The sequence below is a fragment of the Tupaia chinensis genome, unplaced genomic scaffold (genome assembly GCF_000334495.1).
Source record: "Tupaia chinensis unplaced genomic scaffold, TupChi_1.0 Scaffold000320_1, whole genome shotgun sequence".
Classification (NCBI taxonomy): domain Eukaryota; kingdom Metazoa; phylum Chordata; class Mammalia; order Scandentia; family Tupaiidae; genus Tupaia; species Tupaia belangeri.
This window is the reverse complement of record NW_006159813.1, coordinates 788,471-811,363: the sequence shown is the minus strand read 5'-3', so window position 1 is coordinate 811,363 and position 22,893 is coordinate 788,471. Positions and strand designations below refer to the sequence as shown.

General features: G+C 50.6%; 2 protein-coding genes and 1 long non-coding RNA gene across 10 annotated transcripts in view; 1 reads left to right on the top strand and 2 right to left on the bottom strand.

Annotated features, from left to right (window-relative positions):
• Window positions 1-2,487: 2,487 nt before the first annotated feature.
• Window positions 2,488-10,138, bottom strand: LOC102488813 (uncharacterized). 2 transcript variants are annotated; one of them, XR_335014.2, is made up of 3 exons: window positions 9,600-10,138; window positions 4,181-4,520; window positions 2,488-2,573 (listed from the first exon to the last, which is right to left on the bottom strand). It is a non-coding gene; the product is annotated as an uncharacterized LOC102488813 (long non-coding RNA). The 2 variants fall into 2 exon arrangements; XR_001370586.2 differs by lacking the exon at window positions 9,600-10,138 and adding an exon at window positions 9,081-9,134.
• On the top strand, window positions 9,242-15,728 carry FICD (FIC domain protein adenylyltransferase). 3 transcript variants are annotated; one of them, XM_014588966.2, is made up of 3 exons: window positions 9,242-9,403; window positions 10,845-11,197; window positions 12,133-15,728. In XM_014588966.2, the coding sequence occupies exons 2-3, from the start codon at window positions 10,897-10,899 to the stop codon at window positions 13,203-13,205; spliced, it is 1,374 nt and encodes a 457-aa protein (XP_014444452.1). In that variant the 5' UTR covers window positions 9,242-9,403; window positions 10,845-10,896; the 3' UTR covers window positions 13,206-15,728. The 3 variants fall into 3 exon arrangements, with proteins under 3 accessions (XP_014444452.1, XP_006151569.1, XP_006151568.1); XM_006151507.3 differs by having other exon boundaries at window positions 9,248-9,403; window positions 12,130-15,728; XM_006151506.3 differs by lacking the exon at window positions 9,242-9,403 and adding an exon at window positions 10,184-10,293 and having other exon boundaries at window positions 12,130-15,728.
• An 834-nt stretch (window positions 15,729-16,562) lies between these two features.
• The window catches only part of SART3 (spliceosome associated factor 3, U4/U6 recycling protein), a 35,057-nt gene continuing 28,726 nt past the window's right edge, over window positions 16,563-22,893 (bottom strand). For 3 of the 5 annotated variants that reach the window (XM_014588964.1, XM_006151504.2, XM_014588965.2), the window contains exons 16-20: window positions 20,887-20,946; window positions 19,933-20,327; window positions 19,100-19,252; window positions 18,188-18,378; window positions 16,563-17,512 (exon numbers count right to left, since the gene is read on the bottom strand). In XM_014588964.1, coding sequence (XP_014444450.1) covers window positions 17,335-17,512; window positions 18,188-18,378; window positions 19,100-19,252; window positions 19,933-20,327; window positions 20,887-20,946 — 977 coding nt within the window. In that variant the 3' untranslated portion in view covers window positions 16,563-17,334. Of the gene's footprint in view, window positions 17,513-18,187; window positions 18,379-19,099; window positions 19,253-19,932; window positions 20,328-20,491; window positions 20,947-22,893 lie in introns of all 5 variants that reach the window. The other 2 variants (XM_027773080.1, XM_006151505.2) reach the window with 1 other exon arrangement.

The window sequence follows — 22,893 nt, the reverse complement described above, 5'->3', positions numbered from 1 at the left end:
TTTTTTCTTTTTTTGGTATAGGGTGCATCCACTCTCTGAAGAGAGACAGAGAGAGAGAGAGAGAAAGTGAGAGACCATCCCCCCAGGGGGATGGCCACACCGCAATCCCTTCTCCTCCATTCTCCTCTCGGGATTTTCAGCACACACACACATGCGCCATCATGTCTATCAGGACTTGAACCAATCAGCCACGTGGGACCCCACGCCTTAATAGCCACACCATGAGCTGGCTTGTTCTCACCTTTTTTAAGTTTTATTTTGTTTATTCATGACAGAGGGTGTGCATGATGAGAGAGAGGAGAGAAGCAGCCTCGGCGAGGTCTCATCGTACCGAGATCTCCCTTCCCAGCCCTGTAGCGTGTCAGGGTCCCAAACACCCACCAGAGCCCACTGGCTCAGCACGTTTTCGAGCCAACTGGGGGATTCAAACCCGTGTTGGCCGTGTGGCTTTCACAGCTGCCGTTCATCTTGCTACCCACTGCACCACCAAGCTGAGCCAGGTGTTGTGTTTCTTTTGGGGGTGATGAAAACGTTCTAAAATCGGGATGATTTTTTTAAGTTTTTGCCATAGGACACGTGTGTTCACTGGAGAGAGACCAAAAGAGAGAGAGAAAGAAAGGGAGAAATTAGCCATGCAGCAACCCCTTCTCCCCCATTCCCCTCTGAGGATGTTGGACATACACACACATAATGTATCCAATGTGGTTTTCAAGCCACCAAGTCTGGGACTCAAACCACAGAGCCAGCCATGTGGGAATCCGGCCGCCTTAACCTCTGCGCCACCTACTGGCCCATAACTGGGGGGATTTTGCACAACTCTGAATATACTGTAAAGCCCGCTGAATCATACACTTCAGGCAAAATGTGGTATGTGAATTCTATTTAAAAAAAAGAAGAAGAGGGGCTAGCAGGCGGCATGGTGGTTAAGGCACTGGACTTCCACATGGTTGACTATAGTTCGAATCCCAGACCTGGTAGCTTGCTTTCTCACTCTCCCTCTCCCTCTCTCTGGTCAAATCAAAGAAGAAGAAATAAAATTAAATAAATAATTCTTTACCACCACCACCACCCCCCCCCAAAAAAAAAAGAAAGAAAGAGAAATAAGGATGGAAGAAAGCAAAAGAAAAGAAGGAAGGAAGAAAAGTTGCCTTGGGTCTCAGTTTGGTTCTCTGATTCCTGTAAGAACTCCCAAGCGCTGCAATGTCTCTGGTAAGGCTGCACTCATTTCACAATAATTTTTAAAAGCCTTTCCTTAACACCTGAAATAGAACCTTTGATGTCCGTCCAAAGCCCTCCTGGGAATTCTTATCTATTAAAATAAAAAACAGAGGAATGAGTATTAAAAGCTTGGCTTTCTTGGCTAGCCAGGCACCCATGTTAATCTCCAAGGCTCCGTGTTACTATAGCAACAGAAAGCTTCCACTGAGAGCTTGTGGGGTGCATCAGAAGGGACTGCCAGCTGGACCACGGAGGCCCACAACCCGTCTGCCCAGCAGCCCACGGGCCCCGGCTGCATCAAACCAGGTGAAGCCGAGAAATTGGAGATGACAGAGCAGGCAGTGCGGCTCCTCTGGGTCCCACTCCAGCCGGGCCCAGTGGCCAACCTGAGTCACTGTCCCCACGTGGGACGAGGAGACAATGCTAGTCACACCTTTTAGAGTTTGTGATTAAAAACAGCATATTGGGACCAGCAGATGGCATAATGGTTACATTGCTGGACTCCCACAGAGTTCAAGTCCTAGACCCAGTGGCTAAAAACACACTGGGCACATATTCATGTGTGCCCAAAATCTTGAGAGGAGAATGGAGAAGAGATTGTGGTGTAGTCAGCCCCCCTGGAGGAGGGGGTGATGTCTCACTTTCCGTCTCTCTGTCTGTCTCTATCTCTCCTGCAAGCACACATGCCCTATAGCAAAAATCTTTCTTAAAAATAAAAAATAGCATATTGAGCACCTGACTGGGTCTCCACGCAACATGACCATATTTTTAGGCAGGAGTAGGCGGCCTCCCGGGACAGTGAAGAGAGTGCAGCTAAGAGCAGTCACTAAATAGCTAGAGGAAAGGCAGTCAGTGACTGGGCGTTCCCTGTTGTCATGGCTGAGTCTCACACCTGCAGACACTCTCTGTCTCAAGCCCCTGAAGACAGCCGTGGGAGGGCCACGAGCCAACCAGGTAGTGTGGTGGTTAAGGCACTGGACTCCCACATGGCTGATCACAGTTCGGGTCTTGGATCTGGTGGCTCGCTTTCTCATTCTCCTCTCTCTCTCTCTCTGTATGTGTGTCTGGTGGGCACATGTACCCTATAGCAAATTCAAAAATAATAATAATAAATAAAGTTAAATGAATAACTATTTTTAAAAGGCAGTCATAGGAAGCCCAGAAGCTTCTAAAGTTCAAGCAGAACTGTTGGGACCGAGGAAGGAAGGGGTGGGGTGTAAGGTAGGCAGCCTCCAAGAAGCCCCCCAATAACTCACCTCTTGATGAGCCTCATGAAGCCCCTCCCATGTCGCATCAAGGTGGACCCGTGTTGTGGCCAACGGAGCTCCGCAAAGGGGACAGCGTGGCTCCTGCAGCTAGAGCAGAGCCAACGTGGCACAGTTAGCACAGTCACAGGTCCGGGGACGGCAGTTACCACCACCAATAACGAGAAAAGTTGGAGAGGGATATGATGACTTCCTCTTATACCTAAGCCACAGGAGAGCCACAGCGGGTGGAGGAGCTACTGGTCTTAGCAGAACCCAGGTGTAGGTGTAGCTTTTAAAGCTCTCCAGGCAATTCTTTGAGAAACTCTACCCTAGAAAAACTTCCACAACGGTCCAAAATTCACACAAGAGGGGCCAGCAGGTAGCATAGTGGTAAGGCGCTGGATTCCCACGTGGTCAACCACAGTTTGAGTCCCAGACCTGGCAGCTTGAAACTGGGCACATGTGCGTGCATGCCCAAGATCCCAGAAGGAGAACGGAGAAGGGATTGTGGCATGACCACCCCCCTTAGAGGTGATTTCTCTCTGTCTCTCTAGTGAGCACACACACCCTGTAATGAAATCTCTGAAAAGAAATCACACAAGGATTTCGCTACAGTGTTTGTAATAGAGAAAGAACAGAAACCATGCAAATGCCCATTGGCCAGTGAGCTATTGGAAAATAAATTGCAAATGGAATACTATATAGCGGTGTAAAATTAATGAACTAGAACTACATGTGTCAGCATGAACATAAATCTCTAAAATATAATTTCTGAACCCCCCACAATGCAGGCAGATATATAGCATAAATATAAGGGGTAAGAACCTGCAGAACACCATTGTGTATTTAGGAATGCATACATACGGGTGAAAACAAATGGCCAGGCATGGGCCAATGGCATCAAATTAAAGAAGGTGCTTCTGTCTGGAAAGAAGACAAGGGAATGTGACAGGGAGGGGTTCCTGGGGCGTTGGTAGTAAGATGCTATTTCTTTTTTTTTTTTTAAGAACTATTTATTTAAATTTCATTTATTCATTCATTTATTTTAATTTGACGAGAGAGAGGCACAGAGAGAGAAAGTGAGAAAAGGCACCAGATCCAAGACTCGAACCTTAATCAGTCATGTGGGAGTGTCCAGTGCCTTAACCACCATGCCACCTGCTGGCCCCAAGATGCTATTTCTTAAACTGGGTAGCAGACACTTAGGGCCCCTTGAATTATCTACACCTCTTGGATTTCTGGAATATTTCATCATTTAAAATAGATGAGCACGGAAAAATATCTGGGATTGTGGATGGACAGCTTCTCTTCTTATTCGTGTGGGGTTGTCTGCAAAGGCTGACGCATTTTGCATAGAAAAACATAGAAAACTGCGTCATGACTTTTCTGACGACCCACTCTCAGCCCTGTAATGACACCTCGTGCTTCGTTCTTCTTTATTCATGACAGAGCACACACAGAGAGAGAGGTGAGCACCCTCCGCAGGATCTGAACACACCACAATCCCCCTCCTGCAGCCCTCCAGCATGGTCGGATCTTGGATGCCTGTGCGCATGCCTGGCGTGTTTCAGCCTGACTGGGCCAGGGATTGGAACCGCAGTCTCCATGTGGATCTGGCTTCTTTGAGTAAGGCATTACCACTGTGCCACAGAACCAACCCCCACCTGGCTTTTATGAAATAAAAGAATTCATTATTTAACAAGAAAAACAGTTACCTAGACTCTCGTTTGAAAGGAAGAGGAGTCACTTCTCTAAACGATCGACTGTAAAAGCAACACTTCCGCGCACATCTGGGTTCTAAAACGTTGATGAAAATCAACCTGACACGTATGACAGGAGAAGCCTCCAGAGACCAGAGCAGGCACCGTAAGCTCAGGAACACCCCCACGGGTGGCCTGTGTTTTAGTCCGTTGTGTCGGTAAGAACAGAAATACCAGCGTCTGGGTCATTGCGAGGAATAGAGGGTCATCCGGCTCATGGCTTGGGAGCTCCAAGTCGAGGGGCTACATCTGGTAGGGCCTTCAGGGCGGGGACTCGTCAGCGTCCCAGGGCATCCTGTGGCGAGAGGGCGAGGTGCATGTGGCTGTCTGCGTCCCCACGTCTGCTCCTCCCTCTCCTCATAAACCCACATGATTCAGCCATGGGCCCCCAACCTGATTATTCATTTACTTTATTTTAGAAGGTCTTGCCTTATAGCAGGTATGCTCACCAAAGAGCAACACAAAGACAGTGAAAGGGAAAGTGAAAAAAATCACCCCGAGATGGCCATGCTGTAATCCCTTCTCTTCCACTCTCTGGGAACTCAGGCATACGCGCACACATGCCCGGCGTGGGTTTTAAGCCGCCGGGTCCAGGACTCGAACCACAGTTGGCCATATGGGAGTCCAGTGACAAAACTGGTATGCCATCTGCTGGACCTCGGCCCTGGTTATTTTAATCTTAATCATCTCCCAAAGGTCTCACCTGTTAATCCCATAGTCAGGTTAAGCTTTCACCTTCTTAATCCCATCACAATCGAATTTCATCAGATACATTTTGGGAGACATATTTAAACCACAGCAGTCCCCAAAACCCAGTATCTTTAGGGTGCCTCATAAACTGCACCCCACCCCCACTGAGTATGTTTAACATGGAGGATTAATTGATATAGTCAAGAAAAATAGGTACAGGGAATAGTGTGTGTGTGTGTGGTGGGGGGGGGTCTCTTCTGTAGCTGCATTAAATGAGAAGGGAATAAAAACCAGGCAGACAGGCAGAGGCCAGGAACCTGTGAAGGAGCAAGAACAGCTATGGTGGGTTTTCTTTTTTAAAAAAAGAATTGTTTATTTCATTTTATTTACTACTGTTTTTTTAATTTGACCAGAGAGAGACAAAGAGAGAAAAAGGGAAAGTGAGAAAGCAAGCCGCAGGTCCGGAACTCAGACCACAGTCAGACATGTAGGCGTCCAGTGCCCTTAACCACTATGCCACCTGCCCGCCCTGGGTTTTCTTTTTAATGAAATTGAGTCATTGTGGAGCCAACGCAATGCAATACAGTCTCCAGTTGGGGAGTTGTGTTTTTCCTAAGCAATTGCACCTGACTCTACCAGCAAGCAGTGCTTGACTGCTGCTTCTTAAAGATGCAGAAGGGTGTTTTGCTTTGTTTTGTTTTGTTTTGCATAATGGAACACATTTCCCATGCAGCCACTTTCTGGACTCTTTGTCATGTGTCAAGGTAGGCTTTTAGAAAACTCTTCCATAGGCCATGGGGAGGCCATTTCCACCTAATACAGACTGCTTAAGATGGAGAAAGCCAACTTTTCAATATCACTTCAGGGACCATACTTTGTGCATTCAACACAGTTGAATGCAGACGAAGTAGAGAAAGAAAATTGAGTGTAATCTCCTGACAAGGGGATTGAATGAGAGAAGTGATGCCGGGTGAATTACTGCCCCCTGGTGTTCACAAACAGTATTGGCTCTTTTGCCAACAGCATTTGTAGTGTTTCTTCCAGCCTACCTGCCACCTTGCCCCGCCCGTTTTAAAAGCCTAAAAACAAGGATTACAATCTGGCACCACGCCTCTGCAGCCAACAGGCAGACATGCCAACTGTTTAGAACCCTGGAGATTTTGCTTAAAAATCTAGAGCTGACATTTCTTTAAAAAAAAAAAAAGTCTTGGAACCAGAAATGGCATAATGGTTACGTCACTAGACTACCACGAAATCGACCACAGTTCGACTTAAAACTCACACCAGGTGCTCGTGCATGCGTGCCCAAAATCCCTAGAGAATGGAGAAGTGATTGCGGTGTGGCTATTGCCCCTAGTGGGAGCGGGGGGGATTTTTCACTTTCTGTCTCTGTCTCAGTTTGTCTCTTTTCTTTTTTTTTTTTTGAGAGATTTTTTCACTGTAGGGCGCGTGCGCTCGCCAGACAGACAGAGAGAGACATACAGACAGTGAGCAAGAAATCACCCCCCAGGGGGATGGTCACACCGCAATCCCTTCTCCTCCATTCTCCTCTCGGGATCTTGGGCACGCACGCACACGCGCCCGGCGTGAGTTTTAAGCCACCGGGTCCGGGACATGAACCGCGGTTGACTACGTGGGAGTCCAGCGACATAGCCATTACGCTAACTGCTGGTTCCCTCATTCTGTCTCTTCAGTGAGTGCATGTGCCCTATAGCAAAAATCTCTCTTAAAAAAATAAAATAAAAAACCTGTCAACTTGTGCATTGCATCCCAGCATAATAAATGTGGGGTAGAGAAGAGAAACTGCTGCCACTTTGGACAAGTCGTGATCTCTCTAAATCACCACACTCCCCACCTGCTCTTATTGTCTCATACCCAGGAAGTTGTAGGTCTTAGAGGTTCCTGGGTAACTTCTGGGTTTGCTACCTATGTCCTAAGCTCATGAAAAGGCTACACTGGTGAGACAAGCAGATGCCATGATTGTCACTGGACCCCCACATTCGAGTCCCAGATCTGTTGTCTTAAGACTCACTCCAGGCATGTATGCACGCATGCCCAAAACCCCAAGAGGAAAATGGAGAAAGGATTGTGACGTGGCCATTTTCCCGGGATGTGATGTCTCTGGGGGTGATTTCTCGCTTTCTGTCTCTCTGTCTCTCCACCAAGTGCATGTGCCTTATAGCAAAAATTCTAATACATAAAGGTAAATGATTACATCATTTTATACCTGGTGTGGGCAGAGGTCCACAAGCCCCATGACTCCCAGCTCGGTGAGGGTGAGTGACTTGCTCAAGGTCACCCAGCTCGTAAGTGGTGGACCTTGTATTTACGCAGGTCTATCTGACCCCAAGCCTTGCTGCTTTATACTACACTAGCACTGGTCTTCCTTAAGCTGGTGGCATAGGAGCAAGCCCTTTTTGGGGGAAGGTTTTCACAAGGACATCATGACTTAGGCCATCAGAAATGAAATTCAGAGACTATCAAGAGAATGTTTAAGAGCTTCGAGAATGTTCGAGGTCTATCAACAAATAAAGAATAAAAAAATAAAAAGATCTTGCTCAAAAGAATAAAAACAGGACCAGCTCCATAGTGCAGTGGTCAAGCACTGTGCATGGAGCTGAATCCCACATGGCTAACGGCAGTGTGAATCCTGGCCCCTACATTTCGAAATGCACACCAGGCACGTATGCGGGCATGCCCCACATCCCGACAGGATGGAGAAATGAAGACGGGATTGCGGTGAGACCTGCCCCGTTGAGGAAGGTTCCTGGGTCGCACTCTGTCGAGCACACACGCCCTCTGGCAGTTAAAATTAAAACGTTAAAAACAAGAAGCCACCAACATACCCACTGCCCTGGTTTTGTTTCTTAAAAACACTATAGTTTGTCCTTCCTGAGTTCTTTCCTATTCGATTGAAGTCAACAAAATGTGTTAGGGCCCTAAAGGCCAAGGGCTGAGAAACTGAGGAAAATGGAGGCCAGTTTCAAAACATAAACAGGGTGCCCCTAGGCCAGGGTTGAAGCTAGTGCATCCCCCGCCTCACAATGGCCCCACAGTGTCCTGCACGCAGCATGTCATCAGTGCCTATGCTGGCCTAGGCCTGGACACTTCATTTCGTGTGGCAGGGCAGTGGCATCCCTAGACTAGGATCACATTGAGACCTACGTAAGGCGCCGTGGGGTCTCCACCCAGTGGCTGGAGCAACCTGTAGCTCTGGGTCTTCTGTGTTAACAAATAAAACAGCAATGACTGGGTGTCTTTTCTACAAATAATCACAACAGCTGGTACTTATTAGCTGTGTGCTCCGTGCCAGCTGGCTAGGATCCCACTTCAACCGCATAGGAAACCCCGTGAAGGGGTACTGTCACCCCATCACACCCAGTTTACAGAATAGCACAGAGGACATCCACAAGATCAAGTTCACTTGCTGAAGTAATTCAGTCTGCTGGTGGCAGAGCTGGGATTTGACCCCAGGGCTGTGTGGTTCCACCAATGACACCCACAACCACCACCACCTGCACTGCCTGGGTGTGTCAGGAAGAAGGTCAGATCTTGAAGTGTCAAGCCCCTCTGCAAACCCTGAACTTGAGGACAGAAGCAGGGCATGCTGTCTGTCCACATTGCATAGACAGAAACACTGAGGCTCTGAGGAACTTGCTCAAGGACATACAGAGTAAATGCAAAGTCTGGATGTCTGTCTCTGACTCCAGAATCTGCATTGCTACATTTTAGCGTTTAGCGTTTTGGGGGCACATCTCTAAATGTGTAATTTCAGTACTTGTGAATGAAGATGGAGCTTTCAGTTCCCTGCTTCAAGGAGAAGTCTTCAATCTCTCTGGAAAACCAACGCAAGCAGCCAGGCCCTTTTCGACAGGATGCTAATAAAAAGTCAGGGAGGGGAAGGGACAGAGAGAGTTACAGAAAGAGAAAAGGCGGCAGTGAGCCCGGCAGCATGGAACCCAGGCTGTTAACGAGGGACCCTAACCGGGTGGAAGGGCGAAACCATCAGCCACGTCTTCTATGCCTGAGGATACTGAAGCACACGAGAGCGGGCGGAACGAGGAGAGCTGGAGGAAGGACAGCCGGTCTGGGTGGGTGGAATTGCGAGTGTCCGGGCCCAACGCCAGCGCGCCCTAAACCTGCCTCCCCGCCCAGTTTTCGGCACCTGCTCCTCCTGCCCGCCGCCTATGTCCCGCCCCTTCTGATGCTTATTGGTTGCTGCGCGCACGAGACCAATACAAGACACAGCCAATGGGAGTGGCCCACGGCGCGTCTTTCCCGGGGAAGCCGACGCGGACGCGGGAACCCGGAAATGCAAGAGACGGACAAGAAGGGACAGCCAATCCGCCACGACGAGGGGGGCCGTCCGCCCAATGGAGACTCACCGAGGGCGGGGCCAGGAGGCCAGCGGCGACGGTGGCAGTGGTGGAGGTCCTGAGAGCCGGCAACCGCGGAGAAGGCAGCGGGAGGGCCCGGCGGCTGCGCGCGGTGAGGAGGGACCCAGCCCGTGTGGCTCGAAAAGAACGAGCCGGGGAGGGGGCGGCGAGGCCGCGAGCCCTGGGCGGGGTTCGGAAAGGGGCGGCTCCGTAAAGTGACCTTAGATCAGTCCCTTCGCCTCTGGGGCCTCAGTTTCCCTCTTTCTGGGGAAACGATGAGAGATCTGACACTCCTGGAACGCACTTACCCCTGGCACCGGCGGACGCGCCCTGTCCCTCGGGAAGGCCGTCCAGGCCACCTGGGCGAAGCAGTCACACACCCTGGGGTCCGCACGGCGCCCCCCGCCGTTTCCGAAGCCGTTTTCTGTGGTCAGGAGCTGCCCTGAGCGGTGCACAGGCCCTGCTCAGTGATAAGGTGGCGCTGAGGACCTGGGGACGCTTGACGCAGGCGCACCGGTTTTTTTTTGCTGCCTCTGTTTACCCAGGTGACCTTTGTGGGATGTAACTTTCCCTCTCTGTGTTTGGTTTCCCTGACCTGGAGAGTGGAGTTGGGGTAGCTCTTCCTTCACAAGGTATCCTGAGGATTAAATGAGAGAGTGCACGGCCAGCCTTAGGCCCAGTGCTCAGTCCACACCCCAGTTGCCCAATAAATGCTTATTGTTAACAGGATGGCGCCCGCATACATGGCCCCTTCACTCCCACTGCCAGGACTAAGCACATGCCCCTCATAACTGAGGCAGAGTGGCCACCAGCTGTGGCCCACAGTCGGGGCTCAGGGTTCCTTTTGCACTGTGGGACCGATAACTGAGGCAGAGCGGCCACCAGCTGTGGTCCACAGTTGGGGCTCAGGGTTCCTTTTGCACTGTGGGACCTTCTTGGTGAGATCCCTCCAGGACCACCCAAGGAAGGGAGAGGGGAGCCACATTGTGGCTGAATATCAAGGTGAGAAGTGGGAAGGGGAGGCCACCAAACCATCGTGCTTGCCAAAGACAGCCAGCATAACCACCTTGGCCATTGTGGGTGCACGTGTTATTTACATCCCAAACACCGTTTTTAGGGGTGAAGGGGAGACACTAGAGCTAAGGGCTTCCTAGGTTCAAGTCCTAAGGCTGTCAGCTGCTCTTTGACTTTGGGCAAAAACTTCACCTCTCTGAGCAGTTTCCTGAGAGTGAGGTGATAATGAGAACATCAGCTCCTTGGGGCTGCTGTTGGAGTCTGTGGATAACTTGAGGGGCTTAGTATTTAGCCCCCCAGGGCCTGGGACCAAGTGGTGCCCAAACCGTGTCACGGTTACTCTTTAGGCACAGTGCAGGTGGCACCAGTCCTCTAGGCCGGCCCTGCCCCAGGTAGATGCGCTCTGTACCATCACCGCCCCCTGGTCTCTACTGAAATAAGTGCAGAGATCTTTGACTCCTCTCTGCAGCCGAAGTCACACTGCGTCCCCAGCACGGCCATTCCCCGCCTCATCACCTGCGACTCTTCATTGCTTGTAGATCCTGCCCTGGGAGACTCGGACATGTGCGAGGGGCCCACCCCTGAGTCCAGATGATGTTCGCGCCGATGGCTTCGGTGATGGCAGTGACTGAACCCAAATGGGCCTCTGTGTGGGGCCGCTTCCTGTGGGTGACGCTGCTGAGCATGGTGCTGGGGTCCCTGCTGGCCCTGCTGCTGCCGCTGGGGGCCGTGGAAGAGCACTGTCTGGCCGTGCTCAAGGGCTTCTACCTGTTTAGGAGCAAATGGGACAGGGCGCAGCAAGCCGTCACCAAATGCACCAGCCGGTCCACGGAGCTCAGTGTCACCTCCAGGGACACAGCGCAGCTGGTGGTCAAGACCAAGGCCTCTCCAGGTAAGAGCCGGCCATCTCGGCACTTGTCCAGGGGCTAACATTTTGCGAGTGCCTGCTGTGTCTGTCCCATGGCAGGGCACAGGGGTGTGTGGTGGTGCCCCAGTCAGTGCTGAGCTCCCAGCCCATGAAGCTGACAGAGCAGACGTGCCACAGGTGTGACAGGGAACCACAAAGGGCTGTAGGAGCACACCAGGAAGGCCCCCTGGAGGAGGTGATGCTGAGTTGAGACCAGATTATAAGTAGGAGTGGTCCAAGAAAGGCTTGAGAAGAGTGATCCAGAGGGTAGAAGAGCCTGCGGGCATTCGTGGAGTTGAAAGGAGTGTGTGTGTGGTGACATGTGGATGGTCCAGACAGGCCTGGGAAGGTCTCTGCTGTGGAGCGGTCTTGCCCACTGCTGGATGTTAACCGGCATCCCAGGGCTCTGCCTACTATTAATAGATGCCAGTAGCAACCCCAGCCCCAGTCGTGACAACTGAACATCTGCAGGTATTGCCAGGGGTCCCCTGGGGGCAAAATCACACCTCTGGGTTAAAAGAGCAAGCAACAGTCAGGGACTAGCAAGAGTGGGAAGTTAACACCCCTAGCCTGAGGGAGTGAACTGGAGAAGTGGGAGAGGCCATGAGCACAGAGGAAGACAGCACTCCCAGTGGCAACAAGGCTCAAGAGCCCCCAAGGGAGCAAATGCCTGGGCCCTCCTTGGCTGGTTAGAAGGCAGATGGGCCCCCCCAGGGTACAGAGAACTGCGAGGACCCAGGGACAGGGACCAGCACACCACCCTAGGGTGTAGGAGTAGAGTGGGACTGAGCACTTTGAGGAGGCTGGGACCCAGGCTGGTCAGTGTGGCTTCCCTGCGCAGCCCGTGTGGGGACAGCCCCCCGGGCGTCCTCTGCCACCCGCTGCCCCTCCCTGACGGTGCTGCTTTGGCTCTCCAGCAGGTAAGTTGGAGGCCAGAGCAGCCCTGAACCAGGCCCTGGAGATGAAGCGGCTGGGTAAGCGGGAGAAAGCCCACAAGCTCTTCCTGCACGCCCTCAAGATGGACCCGGACTTCGTGGACGCACTCACCGAGTTCGGCATCTTCTCGGAAGAGGACAAGGACATCATCCAGGCAGATTACTTGTACACCAGAGCGCTGACCATCTCGCCTTACCACGAGAAGGCGCTGGTCAGCCGGGACCGGACGCTGCCGCTGGTGGAGGAGATCGACCAGCGCTATTTCAGCATCATCGACAGCAAAGTGAAGAAGGTCCTGTCCATCCCCAAGGGGAACTCGGCACTGCGCAGGGTCATGGAGGAGACCTACTACCACCACATCTACCACACGGTGGCCATCGAGGGCAACACCCTCACCCTCTCGGAGATCAGGCACATCCTCGAGACCCGCTATGCCGTGCCGGGGAAAAGCCTGGAGGAGCAGAACGAGGTCATCGGCATGCACGCGGCCATGAAATACATCAACACCACCCTGGTCTCCCGCATAGGCTCCGTCACCATCAGTGACGTGCTGGAGATCCACAGGCGGGTACTGGGCTACGTGGATCCAGTGGAAGCTGGCAGGTTTCGGACGACACAGGTCCTGGTGGGCCACTATATCCCTCCACACCCGCAGGATGTGGAGAAGCAGATGCAGGAGTTCATACAGTGGCTCAACTCCGAGGATGCCATGAACCTGCACCCGGTTGAGTTTGCAGCCCTAGCCCATTATAAACTCGTTTACATACACCCTTTCATTGACGGCAACGGGAGGACCTCCCGCCTGCTGATGAACCTCATCCTCATGCAGGCAGGCTATCCCCCCATCACCATCCGCAAGGAGCAGAGATCCGAGTACTACCACGCGCTGGAAGTTGCCAACGAAGGCGACGTGAGGCCTTTCATCCGTTTCATTGCCAAGTGTACTGAGACCACCCTGGACACCCTACTTTTTGCCACAACTGAGTACGCGGTGGCACTGCCAGAAGCCAAACCGAACCACTCTGGATTCAAGGAGACACTTCCTGTGAAGCCCTAACCTTGTAAATTCTACCTTGGTGACAAGGGACAGCTGAAGGGGGGGACAGGAATCAAATTTAACATTTCTAGAAACAGTCATATCCCAGAGCAAAGGGAGACTTTAAGCATTCTTTACCTCCAAAGAAATTTTTTTTAGTTAAAACTAAATTATTAAGCCTTGTCTCTAAGATAATTTATAGTTCAGCCAAGTTATTTATTTTCTTTTGAACAAGTTAGTTCATATGGCGTGGTGTCTGCTGTGTCTGTGCTGGTGGCCACTGTTTGGGTGGTCTCAGCAAGCTTTAGGGACAGCAGTGCACCTGTGACCAGAACATGAGTTCTGGAGCAGAATTTGCACTAAGGGCAGGGACAGAGGCCAGGAGCTGGAGGTGAGGTCCAGAGGCCTAAGAATGACTCCTCTAAATCTTTCTCTGAAGCTGGCCAAGAGGTTCTGCGACTTTAGCTGGGGAGTGTGCACTCCCGGGAAGAACCCTGTCTGTCTGCCTTTGAGAAATGACCGGGAAACAAGCTGTCCTAGAGGTTTCTGTGCTCTACAAGGTCACTGCGATGACTGACCTTCACTGGGAGGGCCACCTTCTGAGATATGAAAAGGATACTGACATTTCAAGGTAGACACCTCATTTATTTCCAGAAAGATTCCTCGAGCCATAGTTACTTTGCAAACTTTAGATGCCAGAGGCTATTTTCCCATATCGAGACTATTTTTCTAATTGAGTGTGGGGGGTGGCCGGCTTGGTTTTCTTAGTATAGGGACGTTTCTCTTAAACTTCATTTGCAGCCATTCAGACCAGATGTTTCTTAAAAAGTCCTCTGGGTTTGTCAGCCAACAGCTGCATGGTACTGCACACTGGGTATTAAGTTAGCGGGCAAGCCTGTCTTCAGCACAGTTCCTCCTTTCCAACTTTTCTGTAGGTAGATGTGAAAGAACATAGCTGAGAAAACATGCCACATTAACACCAAGCAGGCACTTCCGACAATGAATTAGAGCACCAGTTTATACGGAACCAAGCAAAAAGCTTTGACCACAAACAGTGTATCCCTTCTATGGTGTAGTTTTATCCACTTTACAGCACAGACACCCCCCACCTCCCACAGCCATTACACTGTGCAGCACCCCGACAGGGAGGCAGAAGAGATGGCCTCAAAGCGGCCTTATTTTCCTAACGACCTATAAAGTGGAATGTGTGACATGGCCAGCTTGCCTGTTGTCATCTTATGGAAGTAGAAGGAATCTCCTCTTCCAATCCTAAGTGGCTATTTAGACAGAGTGGCTGGAAATCCCCGGGTTCCTTTCCCAGGGAAGTAGCCCAGGTATCTAGAACGGTCTTGCCCTCTGTCAGTGTGTGGAGGACAGTGAATCTACACAGTGTTGTCTGTCTGAGGATTCAGTTCCAGATAGTAATGAGGACACAACTATAATGTAGCAGGTGGGTTTTTTTAGTTACTTGGTTGTAATAAAGAGCACAGAGTCATTTTCTACAAAGAAAAATAATTGAAAAAATGTCCGGAATGGCTCCAACTCAGTTACTCGAACCTTTGTAGAAATGTTTGCATACCTTTACGCTGCAGTGAGGTATTTCTTAAACCTTAACTCTTGTCTTGGTTTTCTAAACACAGCAGGGAAGTCTGACCGAAGACTTGCTTTGTAATGACAGACTGCACTTTAGCTATACATGAAGGATATTATTTTAACAAATGACTGATTCTAATAAAGTATTTTATTACATAAACATCTGAGACTTTGCTGTCTTTATTCAAGAGTGGTTCCCCCCTGCCCTAAAGGATGAAGGGAGTATACTGAACTTTCACCCTGTTCTTCACATTGTTCTGGGAGAACAGATCCAAGATGACATTTCAACAGGCAAACAAGACAGAACTAGCTGGATAAACTGCCTGCCTGGGCAGACGGGTGAATTACTGCTTTTTTTCTAAACTCAAATAACTAGCTGCTCATTACTTACCATCATTTCTTGCTTTTCCTAGAGAAAGCACATAAACCCAAATGATCCTGGAAATCGGCTTTTAGGCTAGTCGACACCCTGAAGTGAGAGTGGGTTTGGGTTCAAGTCTGAAAAGGCTCATCTCTGCACTGATATTCGAGAGTATGAAATAAGGTCAGAGTCCTGGCCAGCAGCAAGAGAACTAAACCATTCTGTGAAGCAGCAAAAAGTAAAGCCACCTTAACCTGACGTGACAGAAATTTTCATGGCTGTTCAAGGGCCAGGCCCCAGACCAGCAGGGCCCCCTCTGAGCTCACCACCTACTGACTGGGCTTCCAAGCAGCCAGCAGAGAATTCAACAAGACCTGGTGTCACAGCAAAGGTTCTTACTGCTGCCAAGAGCTGCTGCTTGAATGACTTCAGAGATTATGCCTAGTTAAACAAAAAAAAGTTTGTGTTAAAAAGACAAAGACAGGTGGTGTGGAATATACAGCTTAAGACTTGAGAAACTTAACAAGAGGGCCTGCAGGTGACATGGTGGTTAAGATGCTGGACTCCCATGTGGCCAACCTGCGGTTCAAGCCCCACACCTGGTGACTTGCTTTCTAGCTTTCCCTCTGTCTGTCTCTGGTCAAATTTAGTAATAAAATTTAATATTTCTTTTAAAAAGAAACTTAACAAGTGATAACTTAAGGGAGAACTGATTTATTAGACTTGAAATTTAACAGGACAGCTGATAACATTAAGGTATCACTGCCAATGTGTCTAGGGGTGATAAAACCACGGCCTTCAAGTCCTCACCTCTTAAGAGCTACAAGCTACACTACCACTGGATGAGAGTATGAGGTCTGGGACGTGCCTCTGTATGACAAAGAGGGAAAAGAGGTGAGTGGGAAGAAACGAAGTAAGCTGGGCTGCAAGTTGAGGAATGCTGAAAGCTCCGTGACAGGCACATGGGAGTTTATTTTACTGTTCTACTTTTCTATGTTGAAAATTTTCCATTAAAAAAAAAATATTTAAAAAAAAAAAGTAGAAAAAACCTGATTGATGCAGAAACACTTAAACTTACGAAACAGATACAGGAGGAGCTGAGTTCCACTACACATGAAAGGATTCCCTGATGTTCTCCGGAGTACCTTCGTAAAGTAAGTTTCCCCTCCTGGGTCAGCAATGCTGCTTTCAGAGCAATAAATATTTGATCAAAAGTGAGAGATGAAAAAGCTTAAAAGCTAAAGCATCATACTGCTGTAAACTAAGTCTAAAATTGAAGACAAACCACAGCTGAAATAATTTAAATCAAAGTGACAGTAGGATTTGACTTACAAAAGTTCTATTTACACATCTATTGAGTAAGCAAGGTACACCACTTCAAAATACAGCCAAATGTGAATCCATATCCGAGGACCATTCGCAAGAAGTTAAGAAAACTTCGGTTTAATAAACAAAGCTAAATGGGGAGAATTTAAGTTTGCACTTGAAGCAGTATTTAAACAAAACCAAAGGAATGAAACGCAGTGTTTAGACAAAGAACACAGTTCACTCATCGCTGGGCAAAGAAAATGGCTCACAGCAGGTGGCACACAGGATTCTCATACAGAACAAATGCTGCAAATATTTTGCTTTTAGGAAACATATAACAACAGCTTGAAGTGTCATTTACAAATACATAATATAAAAACGCAGAGCCCCTTGAACAAAAATCCATCAAATTTTTTTATGTGACTTCCCCTATCCCCCCCTTTTACTAAAATAGGCCATTCTGGTGAATTACTAGCATCTGCCATTTCATCTTTTAAAAATTAAAAGAGTGATGGGCACATGTGCTGTGCAGGGTGTAAGAGAAGTGTCATATTATAAAAAGGGCCCAGAGCTGGCCAAAGACAAGTGGATCTCAAAAACTGTTGTGGTTTCACTTCTGTCCCTCACTCTTTATGACACAAAAGCATCTTGGGACCCTGCACCCTGGGCCCAGCATGTAGAGTGATCATTTTTGTCATATTGCCCTCAATATGAGGGAGCACTTGAGCCTCCTGACCTGAAACACCCTTTACCCTCCACCTGAGCCAGAGCTAAGTCTGTGTAGGAATGGGCACCGCACCGGCCCTTGACACCCAGTGTCCCGCTGGGTGGTGGGCGGTCTGCCTGGCCAGCAAGAAGTAGGGCATTTCCCATCTCTCGGAGTCCTGTTCACTTTCTCAGAAGCAGCTTGGCGAAGTCGGCATTAGACATCTTGGGCGCCTCAGCGGCTGCGGTGGTAGGGCCCACTGGGCCTGAGGCAGGGCCATTCTCGGCCTGAGTAGCTGGGGCACTTGGACGCTGCAGGGCCCGTGGCAGGAGAGCGAGCTGGGTCCTTCCCTTGCCCCGCCTGGAAGAGTAAACACTGAATGGACCCTTCTGAAGCAACCATTTCTGCCTGATCTGATTGAACAAGTAAGCCAAAGGAGTTCTTGATTTCTCAAAGTGGAAAGACGAAAAATAAAAAACTCCCCATCTGCTTAATTCTGGCTTTTACATAAGAACCACTTCAGCAAACTGCCCTATCCACAGTTTTGGCCAATACAATAGTCACGCTTCGAGTGGATAAAAATGGCTGTCACCTTTCAGCCCTAACCAAATCTTTGGCCATTTTGCTGCCTCTCCCTGAGGCAAAAAGCACAACTTCTATGTAGGCACACTGTAGCTAGAGCTGCAGAATGCCAAGAGTGGCTTACCAGATTTTCTTTTAAACACACAGACTCAGCTGGCAAAGGGGGCATTAATTGTTGCCCTGAACTTTTTTTTTTTTTTTTTTTTAACTTTACAGAAATGACTACTGTAAACTGGCGAGTCCCAAAAGGGGTCCTACCCTGTTTCCTGGGCTTGCTCTGGACCCCTTGGTCCAGCAGAACCATAGTGACCACAACAACCAGCAGGCCCTGGCATTGCCATCCTAACCCCTGAACTGCCAAGAAGCTAATTCATCCCTGGCTCCCCGGTCATAGACCATGTCCTAGTGCCGGCCAGGACAAGGCCTGGACTAGGCTGGCAGGCAAACACTTACGCGCCATATATCTGCCGTGGCACCATAGGGCCCCCTGGTGCTTTCCTCGCCTCCGGCTTCTCTGGAACTTTCCTCTGAGGGGGATTGCTGATTGCTACTTTGATGACGTTCTCTTTGATAGTCATGCCATCCATCTTCATGACAGCCTGCGACGCCTGGGATTCATTTTCGTACTCCACATAGGCCAACCCCTTGAAGAGGCAAAGTCCAGGTGAGATGCCAGAGGCCCAGGGTGCACCTCCCACACACAAGTACACAGGCAGCCTGACTTCCTTCCAAAAACCCACAGACCAGTTCAGAGCAGGCACCCCTGCACAGGCCACCTTCCCCACCCTACCCTTCCTCCCTGGAGCCCCGTGAGCTCGCCTGCCCCTGCCCCCTCAGCCTCGCTATTTCTTACTGCAACTCTGTTAACCTGAACAGGAGGGCAGGGTTCGAGAAGCAATACAAAGCCACACTGAGACTAATGCTACTCGGGCTGTGGTGCAGGGGTTTGCCAGGAAATGGGGAGGGGGCCCCTAAAGGAGAGAACAGTTAAGGACGAGTGTGGTGGATGGACCCGAGGACTGGCTGGAGGATCACTGCCAAGAGGAGTCTGGAATTGCAGAAGGTGGCTGCAGAGGAGGGCACTCGCCCAATGCCCCACGTATATCTGGCCACAATGCTGCTCCTGGGCCCAAGAGAAAGGGGTCCACTGTGGCCCCAGTGGTTCCCGAGCATTTCTTTTTCAAACATCTTGCTCTTTTTCAGTGTGTCAGTTACAAACAGGTTAACTGGCCTCCAGGAAGAAGCAGAGCTGCTGAGCCCCATTTCTGAGCAGGTGCACGAGGAAGCACTGCAGAACAGAACCATCTCTGAGCAGATGTAGACACGTGGCCTGCTGGGCTCAAAGCCCCCGGCTCCAGCACTGACCTTGGGTTTGCCAGCCCGGTTGGTGACCAGCCTGAGGTCTTTCACAGTACCGTGAGCCTTGCAGATCTCTTCCAGCTCCTCTCTGGTGCAGGAGAAAGGCAGCCCCGAGATGAACAGCTTATGTTTCTCCAGGGCAGTGCTGTACCTGAACACCTATGGGAAGAAAGGCAGGAGGAGACCCACAGTCAAGGTCCGGCCTGGCACCATAATCCAGCTGGTGGGAGCCCATTCATGGGACCACAGCCACTGTGTGGACCAGGGCCGAGCCTGGGCTGTAGGACTTATCACTGGGCTCCAGGGGCAAGACGGTTCACCTCACTAGGCCAACACTGTCTCCTGAAAATACCAAGGATCAAAGCTGCCACTGGCAGAGCTGGAAGGGGACACAGTGAGGTAACATATGTGAGTTAGCATACTCTCGTGTCACTACTAAGCATGCAACAGGAAGCAGCCTTTACTCTAACTCATGGAGTATCATTACTCAGTCAACTGATGCAGGCTTAGAGAGACCCAGCCCTGAGTCAGGCCCCAGTTCACATGGACATTTAGTTCCTGACAGAGTATAAAAAAGTCTAAGTACTGGAGGTGGCAGGTGGCATGGTGGTTAAAGGCACTGGACACCCACATGGCCAACTGCAGTTCAAATCCTGGACCTGGTGGCTTGCTTTCTCTCCACCACCGCCCCCCCCTCCCCCCGTCTGTCTCCAATCCAATTAAAATAACGAAAGTTAAAGTAATTTTTAAAATTCTAAGTGTCAGTACTGCAGGAAAAAGTTGTTTGGTCTGTCTAAAGCAATTGCATGTGAAAAGCATTATTTTTTCCATGAACATACCTTAAAATCGGGGTTTTTGCTCTTATCCACGCAGGGCGAAACAAACATTGGCCTCCCTTCCACATTCTTCCTATCCAACTCCAGTGCCTGAAGGGCTGCTTTCTCTTCTTTAAACTCCACATAGCAGTAGCCACGGAAATCGCCCCGGTTGCTGAAGATGGGGCGGATCTCCACCACTTCCCCACAGGCCTCAAAGAGCGGCCTGAGAGTGGCGTCCGGTTCCGCCATGCTGTAGGGCAGGTTGCTCACGAAGACGGTGATGCTGTCCTTGCTGCTGTCGTGAGGCACCTTGGGCACATCTCTCTTTAGGGAGGCCGCCTTCTCCTTCTGCTTAGAAGGGGGATCGACGTCTACAGCCACACACTTCCCCGTGAGCCCCAGGTCTGCATCTCCATCTCCTACCACCGCCCCCCCCTCCCCCCATCTGTCTCCATTTCAATTAAAATAACGAAAGTTAAAGTAATTTTTAAAATTCTAAGTGTCAGTACTGCAGGAAAAAGTTGTTTGGTCTGTCTAAAGCAATTGCATGTGAAAAGCATTATTTTTTCCATGAACATACCTTAAAATCGGGGTTTTTGCTCTTATCCACGCAGGGCGAAACAAACATTGGCCTCCCTTCCACATTCTTCCTATCCAACTCCAGTGCCTGAAGGGCTGCTTTCTCTTCTTTAAACTCCACATAGCAGTAGCCACGGAAATCGCCCCGGTTGCTGAAGATGGGGCGGATCTCCACCACTTCCCCACAGGCCTCAAAGAGCGGCCTGAGAGTGGCGTCCGGTTCCGCCATGCTGTAGGGCAGGTTGCTCACGAAGACGGTGATGCTGTCCTTGCTGCTGTCGTGAGGCACCTTGGGCACATCTCTCTTTAGGGAGGCCGCCTTCTCCTTCTGCTTAGAAGGGGGATCGACGTCTACAGCCACACACTTCCCCGTGAGCCCCAGGTCTGCATCTCCATCTCCTGCTTCTCCAGCCAGGGGGACATTGTTCCCCACTCTCCTGCGTTTAGAGGGTGGCTCTACAGGTTTCCAGGAGAGAAGCAGCAATGGTTAAGTGTTTCCTCTTCAGCACTTAAGCGGAGGCTGCAGTGAAAGCACCCTTCCCACAACCAACGCTGCATGTGGTACACACTCCTCTCCCAGAGGCAGGGCAAGTACCACATCCCTGCTGGTCTCCCATGACCCTCTGGACCTGTCCCACGACTTTTGGGGCCCCAATGACATCTGTATTAAGTGGACTAAATCAAATATAATCCCCACTGTCCACTCTGGATTATAAAGGTTGGAGGGTCGTAAACTTCGACGGAAACTCTAGGGTTCCCCTCCCAGCTCAGCAGGGGTGGGATAGAGTCCTTGGGCGTCTGCACTGAAATGAACACCCTAGGAGACCCGGCTGTAAGGGCTCCGCAGATCACGCTACAGAAAGTAGGACAAAACACCTGCTTTCTAAAACACCCTCAACACACTGTGTCCTCAGAGAGAACTCAACAGCAGCATCCTACTCCAAGCCGCCCTGACCACTGCCTCCAGGGCGGTGCTGAAGCTCAGTGCTGGCAGCCCCTCCACTTGCAGCCCTTTCAGCAACTTGCCCCTGCCTTCCCAAGGCCTCTGAGCCCTGCAAGCCACACTCCAGGGCCTCCAGGCAGCCCTGTCAGCTGCCCACTGCTCCAGCCTCCCTCAGCCTGCACCTGTCCTTCTGCTGTGCCTCTGGCTCAGAGCCAACTGCCTGCTGTCACGGAAGTGCCAGGCAATCACGTGCCTTCGCGCTTTGCCACCCTCCCCTTCCTCTCCCTGGGCCAGCCCCTCACTCCTCCCCTGGATGCTCACTCCCCCACAAGTGTTCCTGGCAGCGAGCTAATCCACCAGTGCCCTCCCTGGCCTCCACGCAATTAACAGCTGCACTTCCCAGTCCTGGTCACAGGCCCTGCAGTCACATGTGACGCTCCCTCACCCCATTAAACCAGGAGCGCCCTTGGTCATTTCTGAAGACCCGAACAAGGTGCACAAGAAAGGTCAACTGATGGTGACTCCATTACCCCCTGCAGTTGACACACCCGTACCAGGAAAATGTGCGGTCCTTTAATGTCTAGAGGTTTTTCTCCTTGACTGACTGCTAACATAAGTCTGATCCACATCTGCCTATTCCTGAAATCACAGGGGTCCAGCATTAACTGGCTGCAAAATTCTACCAAGGCGATGCCATCAAGCAAGGCTAAGCGAAGTCGCTGTCTGCACAGCATGGGGGCTGCAGCAGTGGGTCGGGACACTGGAGCCTGAGTGGCAGGAAAAGGATGTGCTCGCACAGCACGGTGACAGGGACCCAGCCTGGGGTTTGGGAGCCTGAGTTGGGAGAGGAGGGTACCCTTGCAGGAGGGCACCCTTGCAGGAGGGCCGTGGCGGTGATGGCCCAGTGCTGCGCGTGGAGCCTGGGTGGACGGGGAAGGTGTGAGGGTGAGACCAAGTGGGGTGGGGGGTACCCACTCGGAGGGGAGGTGGGGCAGGAAGCTGGCTACGTACACACAGGAGACTGAGGGAATATCTAAGTTGGGAATATCTAAGTTGAGGTAACACACACACTCCCAGAGTCAGAAGAGCATTGCAAGTATGAAAGGAGAAAGAAAAAATAAAATGAACCCTGTGGACTAGAACTGGAGGTTTCAGTGGGAACTCGTGGTTTGCAATATACAGGGTTACAGAAATTAAGTAGAGACGTAAAAAGGGGATAGCGGAGGGATGGTATGCTATAAAAAGACGGTAGGGAAGGGATGGTCGCACAGTGGTAACGCAATGCTCTGGAAGGCTGACCTATGTGGGAAGGTTCTGGGTTCATATCCAGCAAACTCCCTGAACACACCAAGTGCCCATGTGCCTGTGATCCAAAGCTGAGTCTGGGGGTGGATCGCATCATGAAGACCCTGTTGGAGAGACCTGTCTCTGTCTCTCTCTTTCCTGGAATATATTTTTTT